This window comes from Colias eurytheme, chromosome 2, assembly GCF_061535395.1.
Source record: "Colias eurytheme isolate Ceu_HAF_F1 chromosome 2, ilColEury1 Martin Lab GWU primary, whole genome shotgun sequence".
Taxonomy (NCBI): domain Eukaryota; kingdom Metazoa; phylum Arthropoda; class Insecta; order Lepidoptera; family Pieridae; genus Colias; species Colias eurytheme.
This window is the reverse complement of record NC_142981.1, coordinates 10,198,803-10,222,724: the sequence shown is the minus strand read 5'-3', so window position 1 is coordinate 10,222,724 and position 23,922 is coordinate 10,198,803. Positions and strand designations below refer to the sequence as shown.

The following is a 23,922-nucleotide window of genomic DNA, read 5'->3' as shown; positions in this document are numbered from 1 at the left end:
AAGGAGGTTTGCATACGCTGAGTTCGTAAAAATACTTATGAAATTCCAGACGCATTTTTTTTCAAATAGATGAATTCTTAAAACTCTATTTGTACACCCATAACAAGCAGATCTTTAGGAAAAATTCAGCAAAAAATTTTTGACGTAATTTTGTTGTTTAAGTATTTTTTACGTGATCAGTGTATGCAAAACTAAAAGTCCATTCGCGCTTAGTATACCAGTTATGGGACACCCTGTATAACATATTAATCTGTTTCTATATATATATTTACATATTCCATCATTTCTTTGCACCTGACATCTAAAAGCCTCTACAAATGTATATTAGGTATTTTCTCGGTTTGATCCAGCTTATGAAATGAGCCTTTCAATATCAATTAATTAATCAACACCCGCCCATTTTAATCATCGCCTGATAAATTCAACTCAGAGGGTGTAAATCCTTTCCCAATCCAATGTTATAATGAAAGGATTTTGATGGAATATTTACTGTTCCCTAAATAGAAACCAATAAAATCGAATAGTTACAATCCGATTAATTGTGGAGAATTACCTATACGAGCATAATATATTGGTGTTAATTGGGAAGCCTTAATAAATCTTTGTACATATTATATTGTATTACGAATGACACAATTAGCATAATTATATACACGTGGCAGGAAATAACCTATTTGAACATAGGTTAAAAGCCTACGATGTAGCTGCTTTCAAGTGCCATCAATAGTCATTTAAACACTCGACCTTCAACGTTTTCTATAGCTAGATGAGCGAAAGATTATTCTCGAAGTTTATATTGTATGCCTGTATGGATTTAAAAGCACAACTCAAACCTAACTTTAAATGTCAGAGGTAAACAGCGTAACTTCTGTTCAAGTGGAGTTTATAACTTTGGTTCTAGTTATCTGGGTAATCTGTGTTTTATATGTTTCTTTAATATATCTGCGTATATTAAGCTAGCTAGTCGATCGCCTGGGCTAATGTTACTTTTTTGTAAGTTTTCTAAATCTATTATAGGTACTAATCCAGGAAATCCTATATAATCACTAAAAACCCCGTTTAACTTCAGTTAATAAATAAATAATCTATATAATATATAAAACTCAAAGGTGACTGATATAGTGATCTATCAACGCACAGCCCAAACCACTGGACGTATCGGGCTGAAATTTGGCATGCAGGTAGATGTTAGGACGTAGGCGTCCGCTAAGAAAGGATATTCCCGAAATTCTTGCAGAAACGGGGAATAACGGGGATGCACATACAAAGTCGTGGGCGGAAGCTAGTTATATATAATATGTAATTAATATCTATATATTGGTTGATTTATAATTGTTTAATCAGAGTATATTTTTAATCTTAATTCTTTGTAGGTATTTCTCAAATTAAAACCTAAGATATAAATTATTTTTCTGTAGCCGTCACGTAAATTACATCTGAGATAAAAAGAAACGGATAAGATAATGAAATTCTTTGTAGAAATAAAAATAATTTATTCTTGCTATTTTTTGAAGGTGAAAGTTCAATGTTGAGCCAATTTTATGAAATAGATTGACACGAATTTAAAGAGCATTGATCACTAATGTATTACGTAATATAAATTAATTTTCTACATTTTCGGGCCATTGAGAAAGTATTTCATTACACCATACTAATAAATCTACATATTTTTTTTGAAAATTGTCCTTTTTATTTGATATTTCTATTAGATCATGGTTTAGATGCCTTATATATATTTTTTAAATATTACGCTATATAATGTGTAAAAAACAGTTTTATAAAAAGCTCGAAAGAAATGAATTTAATTGAATAGGAATTTGTCGATGGATAATTCAATTAAAATATATGTATTTAAAAGATACTTTAAGCTCTTTGTGAATAAAACCCATCAGAAATTGAATAAAAGCCATCGAACAGTGCAATAGCGTTTCGATAATAAGAGCAATTAATTCGTTGGTTGTTGGCAGCTGTATGCCGTGAATTTTATATCAATAGCTCATAGAATATTCTTGTGGCTGCCACCTTTTAGTGGCAATTGCGATTTATTATGGAATAGAAAATGACTTCGTGTCTGTAAATGTAGAAAGTAAATGTGAAATAATAATGCTATGGTAATTTTAAATAAATAAATATGGTAATTAAAAAAAAAAATAGTATACTAGCGGTCCGCCCCGGTTTCGCTTGTGTTACATGTTTACGTATACCTCACCATAAGAACCTTCCTCATACTTCAAGGAATGTTATAAAAAAAGAATTAATGAAATCGGTTCAGCCGTTCTCGAGTTTTGCGTTACCAATACATTTGGTGATTTATTTTTATAATGTAGATCCATTAATAAACACTTTAATTCATCATAACTTGGTTTAATTTTGTTTATCATTTTTTGTCCAATTAAATTTTACGTTTTAAAAATACGATGTAAGAAAAATACGTACGTCTTTATAATAGCTCGATTTTTAAATGCAAATGCAATGATTAAGGTGATCAATTACTCCGCCTTTATTTACCAAAACCTCTGTATTCACTAATTGAAAGGCTCTAATGATTTCGGAATTCTATAGATCATTTTAATTCTTACCTCTTAGTTCTTAATTTATCAAATAAAAATATGTAGGTACATAATTGATTTATATTTTGATTCGGGATAAAAATATAGCAGATAATACAATACTTTAGATGTAGCCTTTGACACTCTATTAAAAATTGTAATCTTTAGAGAAAATTGAATTTGAGTAAATTGTTTAGGTGTTTTTGATTAAAATAGTAAACACACAAATCGAAATGTTGTTACGTTGTTCTGCGTAATACGTATTAACATAAAAAATTATATTATAAAGAGAAAAGATTGGACCTTTTGTTTGTGTGTTAACTATTTTAATCAAAAATACCTCAAAAAACATGAAGACATAATTAAGATACGTTCAGAAAAAAAATGATTAAAATAGATAATGAAAAACGTGTTATACTTCCAAGAGTTTTATATTAAAATGTGAGCGCTTTATTCACAAGGCTGCGTAGGTGTAAGCTTAGTTGTAAGCCTGAAGCGTAGTTCGATCATAATTCATACAGATATAGGTAGGTGCTTTTTAAATGTAATCAAAAACGTTAGGTTTTTTACTGCATATACATTTATACATTTCATTTTTTTTATTGATAACTAGCGGACCGCCCCGGCTTCGCCCGTGGTACATATTTACGTTTTCTCTACATAAAAACCATCCTCGTACTTCAAGGAATATAATAAAAAAAGAATTATCGAAATCGGTTCAGCCGTTCTCGAGTTATGCGCTTACCAACAAATTTTGCGATTCATTTTTATATATAAGAAGATTATGTAAAGTCAAGTCAAACTTTTGTTTGCGAACTTTTGTTTTTTACGAAAAAAGGTATGATATATTATAAGAAAGGATTTTAAACATTGACTCAATAAAATAACAGATAGTAGACTGTACTACGTTTACATTTTTTGTAACATTTCAAGCAGGATTAAAGGGGGATAGAAAATTTCATAATCTAGTGTCATTAAGTAAGAAAAAATGTATCACACAAGTCAATGAACGAAATGTCGTCCTAAATGTAACAATGTCGGTATCGATAATAGAATCACTCCATTCTCGGAGGATCCGAGCGTAAGTATTTGCGAAAACTCAATGTTTTGATTCAATTTTGTATATAGACTTAAGCCACTCTGTTTTCCGAAACAAATAAGATTATTCGAAATGCCCATACAAACATTACATTTGAGTTACATATTGTGCCCCGTGGTTTTACCCGCAGTACTCTGCTCCTGTTGGTCTTAGCGTGATGATAGCCTATAGCCTCCCTCGATAAATGGGCTATCTAAAACCGAAATAATTTTTCAAATCGGGCCAGTACCTAGTTCGTGAGATTAGCGCGTTCAAACAAACAAACTCTTCAGCTTTATCTATACTAATATTATAAAGAGGAAAAGTTTGTAAGTATGTATGTAAGTATGTATGTATGTATGGTTTTCACGCAAAAACTACTGGACCGATTTCAAAAATTCTTTCACCATTAGAAAGCTGCATCTTTACTGAGCAACATAGGCTATATTGCATTTTCAAAAAAATTAGAGATCCTTACCAAAAATGCAATAATGTAACCCAAGGTGTAAAAAAACCCTCAATAAAACTTCTGTCATCGCGTGCGCTGCGGAATCTATTGAAGATAGAACAAAAAAATGTTCTAAGGTATTATAGAATGGATCAATATCTACAAGAAAGTCCGCGATACCATATGACCATCTTCAGTAGTTATGTTACTACAACAACTTTTTTACGTTTTCAAAGTAAATAGAAGTGCCGACAGTAATCAAACCATGTTATCCATACACATATATTAATCCTTATCCCATTAAATGATGTTTTATTATAGACTGTTTCAATACCAGCAAAATACTTTTTAAATGAAAAGAATTGGATATTCCATTCAAAAGATATAACGAATTTTTAAAAGTGTCAATCTACAGAAAATAGTAGGTATACTGTTCGAGCAGGCCGTAGTGCGGGGGTCACGGAGGAATTCTACCAATATGCGTCTTGACGGAACACAGTGGGGTTTTCGTCGGTAGGAATCTGACATAACCCACGGCACATCCCCCGGAGGCCGTGGGTATCTATGAAAGATTTCCCCACTAAAACAAAAATAAAAGGCCGTAGTGCGGGACGGGGTAAAGGTGATTTTCATGTGATTAAAAATTAAACCTATAGTCCGACCTATAGTATACTTTTCACTGTAACGATATCGCTATCTATGCGGGTGAAACCGCAGGGCATTGCTAGTAGTTAATAAATTGATATTACAGGTATCTTCCTTTATGTCTGCTGCTGGCGGTGACTCAGATCGAATCACAGACAACGTTGGATCCTATAAACCAACAGTGGCTGGAAAGTTTTCTGAACACTCCAAGGCCAGTCCAGACCAAGTCTTTAGACCCCACAGGTATAAATAAAAAAAGCATTTATTTCAACACACAAACACACATAAATAAGTACAAGGTAAATTATAAAAATATAATCCATACTAATATTATAAATGCGAAAGTCCATACAATTTCGTGTAAATTGGTTCAGTAGTTTAGGCGTGATTGAGTAACAGACAGACAGACAGACAGAGTTACTTTCGCATTTATAATATTAGTATAGTATAGTATAGTAAAGTATGGATTATTGTATTTTCCCTTTATCTGTATTTTTAATTATTATTTTTCCTAAACTAACTGTATTTTATCCAAATGGTTGAACCTGTGGGTTGAACGTTGGAGAGCAAAGACAACCCTAAAAGAGATTATGATTTTTACCAAAGCAACCAAGGTAAGGCTTTTTCATAATAATAAATATAATTCGTGGCTAACAGAAACATAAATAAGACCAGTGAAACTTACATAAAATACGCTTATATTATGATAACGAACTAACATGAAAATACTTTAAATAATTAGTTTTTTCCTCTGTTAGATATTCATCATCAGCCCATACACAGAACACAGGCCTTCTATGTCATGACATGTCGGTTTCCTCATGATGTTTTCCTTCCCTCAAGGATAATATTTATTATTATATTATTATTGGTTACAGTCAAATCGGGTGACTGTATAACGAAAGATCAGCTACGAGGCCGGTGTGTGAAGCCGAGCGAGTGTGCAGACAAAGCGTCTGATGAAGAAATAGATCTGACCAAAATTGATGTATACAGGTGCATTACTATCTCATTAATATTATAAAGCTGAAGAGTTTGTTTGTTTCTTTAAACGTGCTAATCTCTCATCGCTAACTACTGGTCCGATTTGAAAAAATATTTTGGTGTTAGATAGCCCATTTATCAAGGAAGGCTATAGACTATTATATATCATCACTCTAATACCAACAGCACTACGGGTAAAACCGCGGGGCACAGCTAGTATATAATAATCATAAATGTAATGAAGCTTTTGGCCCACGACCTCGTTTGCGTATTTAAAGGAAATGCCCATAGCAATGAGATATTCCAATCCGGAAAAAGCAGCCTATATCAGTATGTCATGTATGTCATGTCTCCAGGCAAAAATAATCTTCTTATATATAAAAATGAATCGCAAAATGTGTTGGTAAGCGCATAACTCGAGAACGGCTGAACCGATTTCGATAATTCTTTTTTATTATATTCCTTGAAGTACGAGGATGGTTCTTATGTAGAGAAAACGTAAATATTATGTACCACGGGCGAAGCCGGGGCGGACCTCTAGTAATATTAGTAAAATAAAAAGGGCCAAAGGTCAACTCTAATATTTTGCTACATGCCCATAAACAGAATTCACTGAACAGATAATTGTAATAAATAAGGTTAATCACAATAGACAGGCCGTGGGCTGGCAATTACTGACGAAATCGTTTACGGTCTTTTGAATAAGTTTGTGGTAAATATAAATAAGCATTTTGTTTTTGATTAGCGACTAACTAAAATAAGATCATGTTATCTTGCCAATAAAACTGATTGGCAGCAATTATAATAATCCCTGACAGGTATTTTATTAGAGCGAACTCTTGAATTGATGAATTCAATTATTTGTTTGTAAATATCTCGCTTCCTTGTGGTTTCTCAGGAGACTATAAACCAAAATGAGAATTGTGAATATGGATTATTACTCTTTATATTTATAACGTTTATGTCGAAATATTAGAGACCTTCTTATAAATATCTGAGAAAATAAAACCGTACTAGTAACTCGAAATACTGCGGAGTTATTAATTTCTAAAATTATCTTCTGCATTTTTGTGGATAGACAGTTGAACTTTATCACTTTAATCAAATTGTAGAGCATGTGTTTTAAAATATATTTCACTAGGTACTTTTAAATAAAAAAACGAAAGTTAATACAAATAAGCCTTGCCTTCAAAGTCTTGTTCTGTGTAATCATGGTGGTTGTGCTTTCGCGCCGCGGGGTCCGGCGGGGGCTCGTCGTCGTCTGCTCTGGTGTCCATTGTTTTAACTGAAACAATAAAATAATATTAAAATATAGTTTATTTGTCAGTCACAATATGTTACGGCATATAAGTTTTAGTAGTTACCATTCATAAAGCAATTTAAAACGGACACAAAGTCTCAGAAGTTTGAATTATTTTTAGTACAATGTAGGTAATATATTATGTAAAGAAAGTATTGTAAATATTTTCTGGTCACAATATATTAAATGTTGTACCGTACTATATACCGTGTTTTAATCTTTAAACAACATGTATCTATGAAAATACTGTGTCGTAGGTCGTGTTTTACGTAAAGTTCTTTTACTAGAAACTTAGATTCGTAATAGTACCTAAGTATTAATTCGTATGTCTGTATATCTTGAATTTATTATCTGTGGTATATAATATGCTCTTTTAAAGATCCACATATAAATACGTAGATATGTATTTTAATCACTGATGTGTAAGATATGCGTTTGATGTTCTCGTTCTTAATAAGTGCGTAGAATGTGTATTAAGTATTTGGAAAGGGTTTTATTTTATACATTAAAATAACAGTTACTCATAAGATAGAATAGGTAGATAAAAGTGTTTTCATAAGACGGAGTTACCCGCAGAAATTATGTAATGACCGTGGCCTAGTCATTTGATTAAATTTAATTTCATTCTTATCTCTTTAAAGACATTAATTATTTCCTTTTATATTAAACTGTGATCATTCGATCAGAGTATAAAAGAGTAACTTCACTTTTTGGTAACCCGTAACACAAGTATTTTATACTTATCGCGGGCACCAGTCTCTCACAAATGTTAGTGTTAAGATATTATATAGATTAACAATGTATATATATTGTGCATTTGTGATGAGAAAATAAATAAAATTTAATTTAATTTAATTTAATTTTTAAATTCAGTCCTTCAGTAGCAAGAGCTTTTATTAAACCACGTTTATACAAAATAATTCAGTAATACGATAACACTGCGATAGCTTAATTAATATTTGGGCAATTAATAACCCTAGACCCAAACCAAGTCTTAGCAATATCTAAGATTTAGGTATAATAAATTATACTCTTAATTCTAAAGCCAGATGAATTTCAAGATAAACTCTAAACTTACGTTAATTAAGAAGGTACTAAATTAGCCCGTTTCATTAATTTTCTTCTTATTTTTATAGTGTTTTTTTAACAATGGTTTAACTTATATTGAAAATTATCAAGAGTCTACACTAAAGAAGAAGGTTTAAGAACCAATAAATTAACTCAAATTGTTATATCTCAATATTATAGACCGGGAGATACTGACACAAAATTTCGAGTCATTTGTAACAGGATGGCGGTTCTACAGGGTTCTTAGTACGCAATGACAAAAAGAAAAATGATGGTGTGAACGCTGGTACCGGTGGCTTAGTCGCGTGGGCGTTAGTCGAACTCATCGGAAAATAGTGAAAGTCAAACGATTTGTAACAGTATGGCACTTATTTCTCCTGTAAGTTTGAGGATCAACGAATATAAATACAAAATTTCAAAGATCTCGGTGTTGGAAATCTTCACTTATATAAATTAATAATAAATTTATTTTTCAAGTATGACAGCACTTTTTCCCCCTACTAGAAGTATGGCAAATATAATAATGGTCACATTTTATCAAATACTCTCCAAAAAGCCAAATGCAATACTGGTACAAAAAGATAGGCGAAATAAAAAAATTTTGCAGATTTTCGGCGGTATGGCGACCATTTGGAATCGTCCGAAGAGTATGGCATGGCGATTTTCGTAAATGGCTGCACGACGATGGTTACCTGTGCAAAAGTTAGCTTGGTACAAATGGTTGAATAATTGTTTTTTTTAAATCAACACATTCGCGTCGGTATGGCGGGCTGTAAGTCATACCGGAAAAGTATGGCATGACACTACCGCCTACTTCTTTTTTATGGGCTATCGGTAAATTCTAAAATTTTTGTGTTACAAATCGTTTGACTTTCGCTATTTTTCCGACGAGTTCGACTAACGCCCACGCGACTAACCCACCGGTACCAGCGTTCACACCATCATTTTTCTTTTTGTCATTGCGTACTAAGACCCCTGTAGAACCGCCATCCTGTTACAAATGACTCGAAATTTTGTGTCAGTATCTCCCGGTCTATTAGTCTTCACGATTGTCTAAAATAAGTAGATGACAGTTTTACATATAGTATGGGTATGGACTATGGATAGACTTATACTACGCAATAACGCAAATACATATAATTATAACATTTGCCAAATACATTTATGCTCATTTAGAAACAATAGTTCGCAGATTCACATGGACTGATGACGGCTTTATTCCTATTCAACCAGTGCTAAGTTAAACCAACCAGTAATAATACATAAACAATTACCTTAACCTCATGGAGAAATTGTCTAAGAGGCCCTAATCTAGATGGCTTTGAATTTACGTCACCTTTGATAGTAACTGAAGCCTTGCATGCGACTTACCGTGCAAACAATGTAAGGTAGATAAATGTCACGTCATTTATATAATGTCCAATAAGTCGGGTCCAAAGAGCGAGCAGCCTCGCGAGGCAATTACAGTACGAAACATCTAGGTCTCGCTCAGCCTATGTGCATGTGGCTCTGCCGATGAAAATGACAGCACTCGTCTATTTTTTCCTTGGCTTATGTGGTCGATCCGAGGTCGGAGACACGGTCATTGCGGACGCAGGGCCAACGAAAAGAACGTGTAGGTACTGTATTTTCCTTGGCCGAGCTACATCCACATTAACCGAGCCAAGTCCACACTGACCAAGCTACTTCGTTTAATTACTGCTTCGCGAGGCTGCTCGCTCTTTGGGGCCGCCTATTGGCTAACTATTATAATGTAGCTCATAGGTTTAATAATATTATATGATTTTATAGTCGCACGAGCGTAATGATATTCAAATTGGATTGCTATACGCAGTGTATTAAAATGTGAAATACTGACATCTATGTATTTAGAAACCAAACTTAATAAAAACTGATTAACGCTTTTATATAAAAGAAACAAAAACCTGTATCATTTATTCATTTATCATGACTGTTCAAAATTAGACTTAAATAAAACACTGTGATATAGCGTTGTGGCGATTGTGTGTTATAAAAATTGTTCCAGTAGTTTGGAGTTAAACTGGTATTTGATACAAATAAAAAAAATTACCTATATTCATCGTAGCACGTGTAGTTTTAGGTCTACATAAAAAAACTTCATTATCAAAACACATGCAAATGTATCCATTATTTCATTCAAAGGGAATCCGTGTAAAGCTTATTTGTTAACCGAAGTGAAAAAATCAGTGATTGGATGGAAATAGAGCGGAATCATCTATTTGCATGTCTGAAGCTCGTTAATTTGTAACGCGCTAAGGTATTCACGTGTGTACTGATAGATGTTTAATTAACAGCTACTTACATAATGGAAGAGATTTGTTTGTATTGGATTAACAAAAAATACGTTTATTTCGCCATTGCGAAAGTAGGAAGGTTTTTTTTTCGTGTGTATGTAAGTAATACTTCGCGTCGTAGCTTACACGGCTAGATGAGATTTAGCAACATATTTTTTCTAATTGATAGTGACATTAGGTACGGTACATACTATGTTTTTGAATACTGTATTTGTGATTTAGTCTTCATACATATTTCAAAATCCATCGATAATGAAAATTTCAAGTTTCAATTTTCAATGTATAGCCAGGGTTTATGTTATTTCACCTTCTGTTTGTTTAGACACTACTAAGGCATCTAAAATAAACTTGACTATAATTGAAACCAAGGCTTGCTGTGTAACCCCCAGGGGAACCGAAAACGTGGTTTTGTTCAAATACATGCAATTTCGAGTTTAATTGTGTTTGTGTATTTCTAATAAAAGCCGTATACTACACAGACAGTGGTTGATGCATGAGCGTAGAACCGAGGGTCCTGGGTTCGATTCCCGGTGGAGACGAACAAAAATGTCTCGGTCTGGCAGGACACGGAAGGCTGATCACCTACTTGTCCCTAAAGAAAATCAATCAGTGAAATAGATGTATGGATAATGCATCTGCCCCTTACCCCACTAGGGGACACGGGACTTCACTTTCACACACACTGTATGTGAAAGTGAAGTCCCGTGTATTCTAACTAGTATAGGAATATTTTCCTTTCATATTTAACCATAGTACTAGCTGTTAGCCTCAGCTTCGCCCATGTTGAACCGGTATAAAAAATAGACTGAATTGTAGCAAGCTTTCTATTCGTGAAATAATTTTCATGATCAGATCAGTTATTCGCAGATTATTCTCTACAAAATTTGTACTTACATACATTTAACACACTTACAATGCAATAAATATTTTATATGGATAGTATAGTACGTAGTTAATAGGTAATAACATAGGTACTGAAAATATTCTAGATAAATCCTATACAGAGAGAGAGGCTGTATTAAAAAAAATCCAATAGACATTTTGAATATTATACAACAGGTCGCTGGAGGGTCGGCATCGTCATGAATAAGTTAATAGCGTTTCTAAAATATCTGTAATCAGGTTACCCTAAAATTGACCTGTATTAAGTTTCTGTATTTTGTGGTAAATATAAACATTTATTGATCAAGTTACCTTGTAGCCATTTCACAATTATTATTTTGAGTGTCCATATGAAATCCACCACCTAACTACGATTCCATCATGTACTTATCACATTAACTAGCTTTCCGCGCGCGGCGTCGCCCGCTTTGTCTAAAACATAATAAATTATATACTAAAACCTGCCTATTGAATCACTCTATTAAAAAAAAAACCGTATCAAAATCCGTTGCGTAGTTTTAAAGATTTAAGCATACATAGGGACATAGGGACAGAGAAAGCGACTTTGTTTTATACTATGTAGTGAGTAGTGCAGATAATAGATATTATTATATATTATACATAAGAGCAAAGCTTTTTTAACAATTTTATTAGAGAATGGATTAATTTTCACTATAATATTAGTTATTATACAATACTACGTTACCTTTTAGAGCGTATTTAGACGTAAGAAAACATAAAAAAATATAACAAAAATATGCACATCCCACGATGTTTACTATGTAGTCATTAATCTTAAATGCTATTCAAAATCTACTTACAAAAACAATACACACATTTTAAATCCGAAGAAGCAAGGAAAAGCAATTTCTTCGCAGGACTGCGCTTACTCGGCTATTGTCACAATATGAAAGTATACAATGGTTCAGCTTCAACGGCTGCTAGAACGAGGCGTGTTATAGCCTATCACTGATAGGGCCTATTCATGTGAATGTGAACACATACAGTGATAAATAAAAAAAGCCGTACAGCAAAATAAAGATATTTGATTTGAAATATAAGTCATACTTATTTCGTTGTTTATAATGTAAGAATAAGGTAAGAATTATCTTAGGTACCAATGTATAAGAATTTCCGAGATACAGCCACAATATAGGAAAAAATATTGTAATACTGTCATACAAATCCGCCATCCATTCCGGGCATCCGCCCCGGAATGGCGCGAAAGGATGCGGGTTCGAGTCCCGCCTCATGATCGAATTTTTTATATTCTTTATAAATTTATACTGTGATACAGCTAAATTGGTAGTAGGTACCTACACAATTTTTTCTTACGATAAGTATAAAGTTTGTAACTTTCATGTTTTTACACAAATCGAATAAACATAGTGTTTTATGAACTTCGACTTTTGAAAAATAAAATACCTATCAAGGATTGACTTTTTCATCACATCGGTTTCATGTTGCCATCACGGTCACAGCGTCCAATTATGTTACAAATATGTAACTGACAGCTCTTTGATTTTTTGCAGATAGAGAACAATTTTGCACAAGTGGTTTTTGCTCTACCGAGAAATTTTACATTAATTCCTATAGAATGTGAATAAAATTCTTCCTAAGATTAAAGATTAAGAATTAGAAATTACGGACGAGAATTGCAAAATTAAGAACGCATTTCGGAGTGTTTTTAACGAGGTTACCATGGATTAGCTCTAGTTACCTAATGATTTTTAATTCTTTTTAAATCCATGCTAGAAGAGAAGAAATAAAATTTCATCGATACCAATTTGATGTGTAGGTTTATTTCTCACCCCTAAAAATAACAGTAAAATATTACATTTGAATTTTAGTATTAAATAAATACACAGAATAAAATGCTTATTAGTGAACGAAATTGTGCTAATTTTAGCGTCTTTTCTTCAGAAAATAAGATCCATATATTTACCGTAACTAATCTAACAAATTCGGTGAAGTTACAATGAGTTGTGAGGAAACTTATTTCATTACTTACTTTACAAGACAGTTTTTCCTGAGAACAAGATTTTTCCCTATTAAATGATCCAATTTTATTGTAATAATACTATAAGCTATTTTCTTTCCTAACTTATATTACTTCTTGCTAATATACTGAATATTTTATCTTATAAAATGTTTTATGATCGAAAGCATCAAACATCATTATAATTTAGTATTTACATATCCTACGATGTAAATACTAAATTATAACCTTACATCTAGGTAAAAGTATGGATGTAAAAATATTGCGGTTTATTTTTCTAAAAAAAAACAACTGAGAAACTAGTGATGATGGATTATAGACTTGAAATTGATATTATTGGTTTTATGGCATTCAAATGCTTTATAAATATAAATTTATAAAGACTAGAAGAAAATTATAAATTTAGATCATAGACTTTTTAAAGGAGTAGCTTGGAAAAATATGAACGTTTAAGCTATTTTTTCTTTGTTAACAAGCCCCAGGCTCCTAATCTTATATATAAAAATGAATCGCAAAATGTGTTGGTAAGCGCATAACTCGAGAACGGCTGAACCGATTTCGATAATTCTTTTTTTATTATATTCCTTGAAGTACGACGATGGTTTTTATGTAGAGAAAACGTAAATATGTACCACGGGCGAAGCCGGGGCGGACCGCTAGTTCAAAATATAATTATTTGTATTTCATATTATCAGGGTTTTGTACAATATTTATGTGAAACAGAGCAAATATGTTTTCAGATTATATTTATAGTCCCGGCAACCGTTCAGAATTTCATATGATTATTAAGTACACTTTAATAGCTTTCATTGTAATAGCTTTGCTGAACAAAATTCAAATGTGATATGATAATAAGATTGGCAATGAATTGGCATATTTATAGTTAATATTATAAATGAATGTTTATTACTATCACTACATATTTATTTATTTTATTTATTTATTTATATTTTTTTTTATATTATAAATCAAAGTCCCTGATCCGCGTCTATCCGTTTGCGATAAATTCAAAAACTGCATTATCGATTTTCATTCTGTTTTCACAAATGGATAGCGTGATTGTCATGGAAATTTTAAATATATTATTTGATAATGTTTAGTCTACATAGGCGAAGCTGCGCGCGGAAATCTAGAAATCTATATACATAATAAAAATGAATAGCTAAATGTGTTGGTAAGCGCAAAACTCGAGAACGGCTGAACCGCTTTCGTCATTCTTTTTATAGTATTCCTTGAAGTACGAGGATGGTTCTTATGGAGACAAAACGTTAACATGTACCACGGGCGAAGCCGGGGCGGACCGCTTGTTTATGATAAACATGAATGCAGAACCAACAGTGACAAATAGACATAAATTTTAAATTGATGCGCCAGAATTGACTAGGACACAAAACTTTGACAAATAAGGAAGCATTTATTTCGTTTACGTCTTCATTGTCGACAGTTTACGAGTACTTTATGGGACAAGAAGCCCTTATTAATGGCTTCCTACTTTAACTGGACACATTTTGTTGTTGACTGTCTATAAATGTTAGCGAAACTTTCCATAAAATAAATTGTATAGTTTAAAATGGGTCGAAAGGAGTCGAGTTGGTACATAGTACATACAAACACAAAAGCATAAAAACATACAGGTAAAACTATTAAACAGTTTTTAAAACGCCGTATTTTAAAATCATAGTGCAACTTAAGGTAAAATAATATTTTCTGAAAATTTTCTATTATACTACGTATATATTCGATTCATAAATATTCATAATAAAAGGCTTTTATAATTTTATAACCAGGCGTTCAAATAACATAGATATTTACCAGTTCCTTCACACAATTATTATTTGGCATGATTATAAAATATGATCTTACTCCCATGTCTCATTCAGCTTCTTTCCTATTATACATCCTTAAAGTGAACAAAGCCTTGAGCCATATAAAAAGGCGTTTTGCACTTACAAAGTGGACTTGATGCTTCTTGAAGTTGACTTAAACACTTTGGAAAACTGTTTTTACCACTTTTAAGGTCCTTCACACAAGGGCCTAAGTGTCAAAGTTTTAAGAGATGATTCTACGAGTTTTAAGTGTTAACGTTAAAAGAATTGAAATGGTTAATATCTTAGTAAAAAATTGTAAAAGCTAGTATGGTATATATTAGAAAATTTCGTGCGATTGCAATATTATTGTTGAAGGAGCGAAAAAAAACGAACATATTTATAAAGTAAAATTAATATTATGATAAAACAATATTTACGATGAAAAGATTCATTGCACAATCTTATTAATAAATATAAACCCTATATATTATAACCGGTGTTTAAGACTTATACCGGCATACGGGTATTTGTAAATAGACAAACTTCAAGCGCTAAACGCTTCAAACTTTAAACTAAACAAACATTATTGGTAGAAAAGCATTCTAATGTTAATAACAACAAGAGCCACGACAAAATCACTCAATTATTAGCAAAGCTTTTACGTAATGTAATTAGAGAATGTGTATTAAATTAGATCATTACTTGTTAGTTTTAGTAGCAAGGGAGGGTTCGCTAAATTTCATTTTCATCATGAGAGCGGGAATTACCTTTTTTAGTGGGAGACTGACCTACTTCAACACTTTACGACAACACTGGGCCTGGATTACTAATCAGGTTTAATCTTACATTTAATTAAAATTTGGTTTTTGTGTACTTAAGTCTAAGGTGCGGTAAGGTTTTGGTCTATTAAGTATATAATATTATGTATACACTGTGCTATGGTTTATAATACGATGTATACAGTGTACGTAAGAGTTTGTTGTTTCATATTTTACTTGTTTTTAACTTATGGAGTTGTATACATAGATCTTTATATGTACAATTATTTCATTTAGCGTCCTAATTTGTAAAAAATATTAGTTTCCAGCCGAGATTATAAGCTGAAAGCTGTAGGTACATTGAAGTTAACTTTAACTTATAATAAATATTAGGTATCTAATTTCACCTCCTACACATTATCTTTACTAGAGAATTAAAACAAATATCCTTAACTTTTAATCGTGAACTACAATATTTTAACAAAACAAACTTTATGATCTTTCATAATAAAGCCGACGCTAAGTTTTATTTTATTACTAACCAAATGCTTAAGGCTTTATGATGAATGTTAACAGGGAGATACGTAACGTTCCAATGTATAATGTAGAATAAACATCAACATCTTTATTATAAAGCTTATATGAAGAATAATAAAATATTTTTATGTGTTGGGCTTCTGACAGTTTTTCCCGGAAAAACGTTATTTAACTCTATCCTGCGCAATCTGTACCATAATGTATCAGTAAAAATATCGTTGTGCTCTACTAAACAGATAAACAATATCATTCATAATAATAGATTTGAAATCTTATCGCGAAAATGTTGCATCGTTGATGCTGTCATTTAAGTCATATTTTTACTATATTTGTAGTGCGAAGTTTTCTTGTTTTTTATTTTATATTTTCGTGTCCACCTCAACAGTAAGATAAATGCACATAAATTAAGGACAGTAAAAAAAGCCCGCTACGCTTTTATTTAAACTAATGTTAGTCAATGCACGTCTTATACACCCTATGAAAATTAATATGCTTGTACATAATATTATGCGTAAGATCTAAAATTGTTTTTATTCTAGCCATGTAACAACCACTGCCTAATCCTACTATATTTCTCGTGGGATTGGGACATTAAATTTTACGTGTGGTATTAATCGATATTCTTTCGAGCCAGTATTTATTTATTTATTTACAAAGGATAGCCAACAATTGTTAACACTATTTATAGACATACAAGGAATGAAGATGGTCAATCTATAATTGTGGATCGAACTCCGAACCTATCGACTCTATCGTAATGTTTAACCAAAAAGTATTAATCATATAGTTTCACTAGCTGCTCCGCGCGGTTTCACCCCCGTGGTTCCACTCCTGTTGGTCGTAGCGTGATGAAATATAGCCTATAACCTTTCTCGATAAAAGGGCTTTCTAACACAGAAAGAATTTTTCAAATCGGACCAGTAGTTCCCGAGATTAGCGCGTTCAAACAAACAAACTCTTCAGCTTTATAATATTAAGTATAGATGAAACAGAAATAGAAGTAATCATGTTGGTTAATGAATAAATGGCATTAGCAGGATTGATTCATTACAGTACCTACTGAGAAAATGGGCGATCTGTCTTCTATGATTTGTCACACTGTTGCTGTTATAAATAAATATGTTGTGGCAGTAACGTTATTTTCATAAAACATTTTATCTTCAGAATTATTCTTGACTTTATTTATATTTTCTGTATTCATCTATATGATGATTTGTTATGGACGCGGATGAAGACATATTGTTATTCTAAGATACATTGTATGTTTGTGGCATATTAATTAATAACACACTAGCTGTGCACCGGCTTCGCCTGTAGTATACGAATTGAATATTGGTCGTACAAACTCAGTAACCTTCGTGAGCTCATGTACGAACTTTACTGAAGATTATTATGAAAAAATGTACAGTTTACGATTCTATAAAGGACATACAGACAAACATTTATTATTTTGTAATATCGTGTTTTATAGTAATCGTTATCGTTTATTTATGTAGAACAATAGTTTATCTATGATACATCTGACATTACCCCAATGCTTCAAGCTGAGTACCTTTCAACAGACAGGTGGTTTTCTTTGTGTAACACAATAGCTTCCGAAGAGCCATCCACAGCAAACTGTTTAATAGAACAAATACTAACGATGTAACCTATCAACAGATTAGCTTGTAAAGCTTTGACTACAGCAATCTGTATGTATACTTGTTACTTAGGTACGGTCTATTTATTAATGAATTGCTGCTTTCCTAGTTGTGTGATGACTAGAACGTTAATTTATAGAGTAAAAACTTTTTACTTATCCATAGGTAATAGGTATGTTAATTATTTACTATTTTCCTAGTCATGCCGTAGATAGACAACGAATTTACTGATGTTTTTAATTTTTTTAGTATCCTTACATTTTGTAGGAGGTTAATACGGAATGAAAATTGAAGAAAATTTTCTCGGAAATATGGATAATTTCAGAAAACTTAACGAGTTTTTTTAACTTCGTGCGTTCATTTCGTGCGAAGATACATGGCCCGATCGACCAGTGTTAAATATAAATTTAAAGTAATCAGAGTTAATATAAAAAAGACTATTTTTAATTATCATTTGTAGTTATATTTCCCACATAAATTTTGAAAACAAAGTTACCTTTTAACCCGTTAATTAATTAAATAATTTACAAGCGACCTAAAATTCCATTAATTAATAATATTATATGGCAAGGTGTTTTTGCATTGTCTTATATTTATACGTAGTAACAGACTTATATGTATATTTTGGTTCGTATCTCTGCTCAAATTTTGTTATCTGCGGATGAATTTTATTAATTTTCAGAATTAATTAAATAGAAGGCTTGTTACAGGCAATTAGGCCAATGGACCTATTACGCTTTCTTCCAATTGTAATTGCGTGACCTTAGGTGCTAAATAACATCTAAAACCCAATTCTGTAACAAATAGAGAAAGGAGTAGAGCCTACATTTTTTCTTCGTACTATGGAAATTATTTACGAACTTTAGTTTCAACCAGTTTTAAATACCTATAACATAATTTAGTAAATAATCAAACGGATATCTAAAACTAAATAAAAATGCTAAATTACGGATTGTAAGTTTAGCTCTAATATTTATAAACCCATCGGGATTTTTGGCTCAATTATTAATTGAAACCCTTTATTACTAATCACTAGAGCAAACAAGTTTATTATAATATAGTAATAAAAATAAAAATAAAGCTTCCGTTCTCATTACCAAGTGGAAACAAATGAACGACAGCTTTGCGTCGCGAACAATGACTTTCTAGCTGAAGTGCATTCAACTGGAAGACAATATCGCTTAAAATCTTTTAAACACGTGTATCGTGTTTCCTTAATTATTTCAATATTTAGGGCAAATATATCTTAAAGGAGACAACCCTTAAACATATTTGCCCTAAATATATCATGAATATCCATGATGAAGTACAAGAAATAAATTTGTTTCATAAAACAGATTAACACTCCCGCATTTATACGAGTGTCATTACGGACTATTACATACAAAAATTCAACAAACTATCTTCTTACTGAGGTAGAAAATTATTATATTATGTACTGAATAGGTATTAGATATGGTATTCCTAGCCTTGAGAATATTTAATGTACATGCCTTAAAAGAGGCTTAAGATTTGCTCGTAAGATTTAAGCCAAGTTGAAATATCAAGATTTATCAATCTTCTTCATGAAGCGCTGTTATTTATACTACTTATAAATAATTAAAATTACACTTATATATAAGTTAATTCACGTTCACATTGCTTAAGTTTTCGTAATTTATTGGCAAGACATTCATAAAAAGTTACCCCTGTTTTTCGTTCTCAAAGCTGAAATATTCAAAATGTCTTTCGAGCTTGTATAAATATGAAAGTGTTGTAAATTTCAGCTCCTTAAGGCCATGGTTTTAATATAAAGCTAAAGTTCGTAGTAATATTATTAGTGCGAAAATCTTGTTTCCAAGTTGAACTTTGAAATGAAAATAGTTGAGATCCAAGGTCAATCATATTTATCAAAAATCGACCTAAAGCGTGAAATAGGGATATTACTTACATGTCTCACTCAATGTTCATTGAAGGTTTATAGCCAATTATTATCAAAAACTACTTTTAGATATTATGTACTTTTTAGCTTAAAATAATCTACGTAAACATACGTATCATACGTACACAGCAACAGTTTCTTAATATCTTATAAAATAAACGTCTATTCAAGGCAGTAGTGTAGATTGTTACTGGGAAATACAGCGGAAATAGGCACTTCAATCGAAAAGCCCGTAGCAATGTAGACACACGTAGCGCTACGTAGCTCGTAGCAGTCAATGTCAATTGAGTAAACGGAATTTTCTCATTAGGCGTGAGGGCAGTCTAATTATATATCTGTGCCCTTGTGAATGATGAAGCTAAAACGATGTGAAATTTAGAAAAAGAAAATCAATTTTATTAAAAAAATTAGAAGTTTTAATTAAAGTAAGACGGTACTGTCTCTATTTTTACGATTTTCAAAATACGTTTAGATAATATGTACTATATTATTACTGCTGTTGCCTGTTAGGTGTGTAAAAGGATTTCAGTTTTTTATTAATGTAAGATGAACGCAATTATTTCATGTGAAAAAACTATATGGTACTATGTGGTATTTCAATTGCCTCTTTTTAGATTCGTCTAATTTTTAAAGTGAAACTTTTATTACATCGTCTCAAACTTTTTGGTCTGTGTAGCGCATGTCGCGTGTATCGCGGCTGCCGAGTAGGTATACCTACTCGGCAGCCGCGATACACGCGACATGCGCTACACAAAGCAGTGTTCGGAACCGTTCGAACAGTTTCACTTTTACCGTGGTTTCATAAAACCACACAACATTTTTTAAGATTATTTAGAATAGCTTTTTTTTACTAAATCTACATACGCTTCATCTTCTAAAACCGAATAGATTTACTTTGTAAAATATCTTATAAGAACTTTCAAGACATCAGAAATGAGCAATTTAAAACCGTAATAAATAGTTATCTCCAAAGACAAAGGTCTCAGTAGAAACAAGTTGGGGAAAGCACTCAAGAATTCTTTGATGTGGCAAATTTGATTATTCCATTTCCTCGTAGTGAGAAATGTAGACCATGCTTAAAATTTTTGTGGTATTAAAATGAAGACAACTGTGGACTATAAATTGCAGGAAAACTTCGCATTTTCGTGAATTGTATAATTTTTTAACTGCTGCAAATCTATACTAATATTATAAAGAGGAAAGGTTTGTATGTATATGTATGGTTTTCACGCATAAACTACTGGACCGATTTTGATGAAATTTGGCACAGATAATCTGAAAGAACATAGGCTACCTTTTATTGCGAAATATGTATCACGGTCGAAGCCGGGGCGGACCGCTAGTACTTAATATTGTTACACTATAATTTTATGTTTTGGCATTTTTATGCTAGTATGACGTTACTATGTATGATATAATAATATGTACTTTCATACCTGTTAGTAAAAAACCGTTAAGAACGCTTTTTGAAGTGAAACTTCTTTATCGGGGTTGGACAATAATTTAGTGTAACATTTTTGCGTTACGCCGTACGCGTGACATTTTTGCGTTACGCCATACTCGTGACATTTTTAAGAAGTTTCACTTCTTACGTGTGTACTCTAGTACACGCATACATTTTTAATCTTTAGTACTTGCTACATGGTCTATTAAGTAGGTACTAAAATGTTGTATTCTTTGTTTTGTTATTGATCGAAAATATAAATTAATTTATTAAATGATAGATTGATTATTATTCAAAACGATGTTTCAATAACTTTACAGTGAACCCGGTTAAGGCACAGGTCCTTAGCTCGATTGCAAATTAATTTCGTATATTTAATTGAATTCATTATTGGCTCACTTTGACTTCTCTAGGGAATAATTTTAACTATTAGGATAGTATTGACCCTTATACTCGATATTAGGTTTGTTATTACATACATACTCACCACATTATTGCTCACATTATTGCTCACCAGTCTGGAATCCATCTTATCGATGTCACATAAAAAGACTTGAGTCTGTACAGAAAAAGTTTCTTTATCACTTACTTTTCATCAGCAAAAACTTAAATCTTTAAAATCATACGACCTCAGATTAAACTTTTTTAAAATGGAAAGTCTTAAACATCGGAGATGGATGGCAGATCAAATGTTGTTATATAAAATTGTTACAAATTCGTATATTTGTCCTAATCTTCTATCAAAAATTAATATAGCTGTTCCAAGGAGATACTCTAGGAAAACCAATGTATTTTTTGTCAAAAGATATAGAACCAATTTAGGCTTCAACAGCGTCATTGCTAGAGTTTGTCGGGAACATAATAGATTATTTAACAGCACTAAAGTTGACATCAACTTTCTTAGTTTGTTTGCATATAAAAGCGTTTTACATAAAAATTATACTGATGAGAATAATGTTTTCTGATTAGAATTTATACTACGATTAGAAGCTATAATTTGATACAACTCAAAAATGCATGTTGTATTTGCCTGTAATTGGACCTACATCTTGCTATGCATGCTAATTTATGTCACATACTCAAAATATATTATAAATATAAGATGTACATCTGTTGGCAAATCAAATAAATAAATAAATAAATACTCAAATAACTATACCCAAACTTAGACATTTTTCATTAAATAAGATGTCAGTAGCGTTTTTGAATCAAACTCAGTCAAACTGAGGTCAAACTACACAATAATAATTTGCGATACCAATTCGAACAGTATCTACCGAAATGCTGTACCTAGTTGCTTTTTAAAAACCATGTAAGCCGTACAGCTGTACAAATATTTGATCTTTTGCGTAGTTCTTTTCAACATTTATTAATTGATACAGATAATTTCAAAATAAGCTCTTATTCAGTTTGAAGATAAATGTAATAGTAATCTTTGAAACATTCTTTACAAATTTTACTTAATATGGACTTAAAAATAACTCCCTTATTTGACGGATAATCCTTCTCAATACTTTAGGTACATTTCAATAAAAAATATAATCTGAAAGTTAATTTAAAGACGGGAATCAAGTCACGTAGCGGCTCTCACCGGTGAGATACCTCTCTGAATATTCTTTCGAACACTTTCAGCTAAGGGTTCGTATTAATAAATTATTTATATTTATAAAATATACGTATAATATAATACTAGAATATAAATATAAACCTACACACTTATTATTATACCTAAAATAAAACGAACAGCTACACTATAAAAAAATATTGACAAAATATGAATGTTCAGAAAGCAGCCATGTTTATGCTGGGCGAAGCAGCTTGGTCACTGGTCAGTGTAGACGTGGCGGACCGAGAAAAATGGCAAATGCTTTTTTTTCAACCCAACGTAGAAAATGCTACGCGAAGCTGTTCTCTCTGAGTGGACCCGCCGAGTACAGATCGTCATTTTTTAGATAATTTTTAATTTGTATCAGACTTCCTTCTTTTCCTTTAACTTTATTTATTGTTAGAAATGCAATAACATACTTGAAATATGGTTAACACAACTCTTGAATGAATTTGATTTGGGTAAGGTTCAAACTCAATGGGTTTGGGATTCGAGGTGGGATTGTAAGGAAAAGTAAAAGGCCTCCTGTTATGTTATTTATTACACTTGTTTTGACTGGCATGAAAATATATGTTACAAGGCTGATCCTGAACAACTGCCACAGTGTAATATTTCTTAGGAATGAATTTATTTTCTCACGATAAAATATTATTTAAATACACAAAAAGGATTATGTTGTAATAATCGTAACTTTTGCAATTTATTAATATTTCAATGAATTGTGAGATATAGGGTATGTGCTCATATTATCTGTACCTGCTCTTTTAAAATTTATATTAGTTACCATGAAGCTGTAGCCGATTCGTTTTTTGTTGTAATGGCCTAACTTTAATTCGACACAAATTAAAACAGATAGTAAAAATGTTGTCAAAAATCTAATCAATGTTAGTTCACAGGTTTTTAAAGTTGTTTAATGAGGAGCACAAAAATACACGATAGC

At 31.8% G+C, this 23,922-nt stretch overlaps 1 protein-coding gene across 1 annotated transcript in view; it reads right to left on the bottom strand.

Moving 5' to 3' along the window:
* Positions 1 to 23,922, bottom strand: part of Ndae1 (Na[+]-driven anion exchanger 1) — a 42,475-nt gene that overhangs the window by 12,458 nt on the left and 6,095 nt on the right. Inside the window, exon 2 of the mRNA XM_090115759.1 lies at positions 6,891 to 6,989. Within this exon, the coding sequence (XP_089971885.1) occupies positions 6,891 to 6,981 (91 nt within the window). The 5' untranslated portion in view covers positions 6,982 to 6,989. The remainder of the gene's footprint in view (positions 1 to 6,890; positions 6,990 to 23,922) is intronic.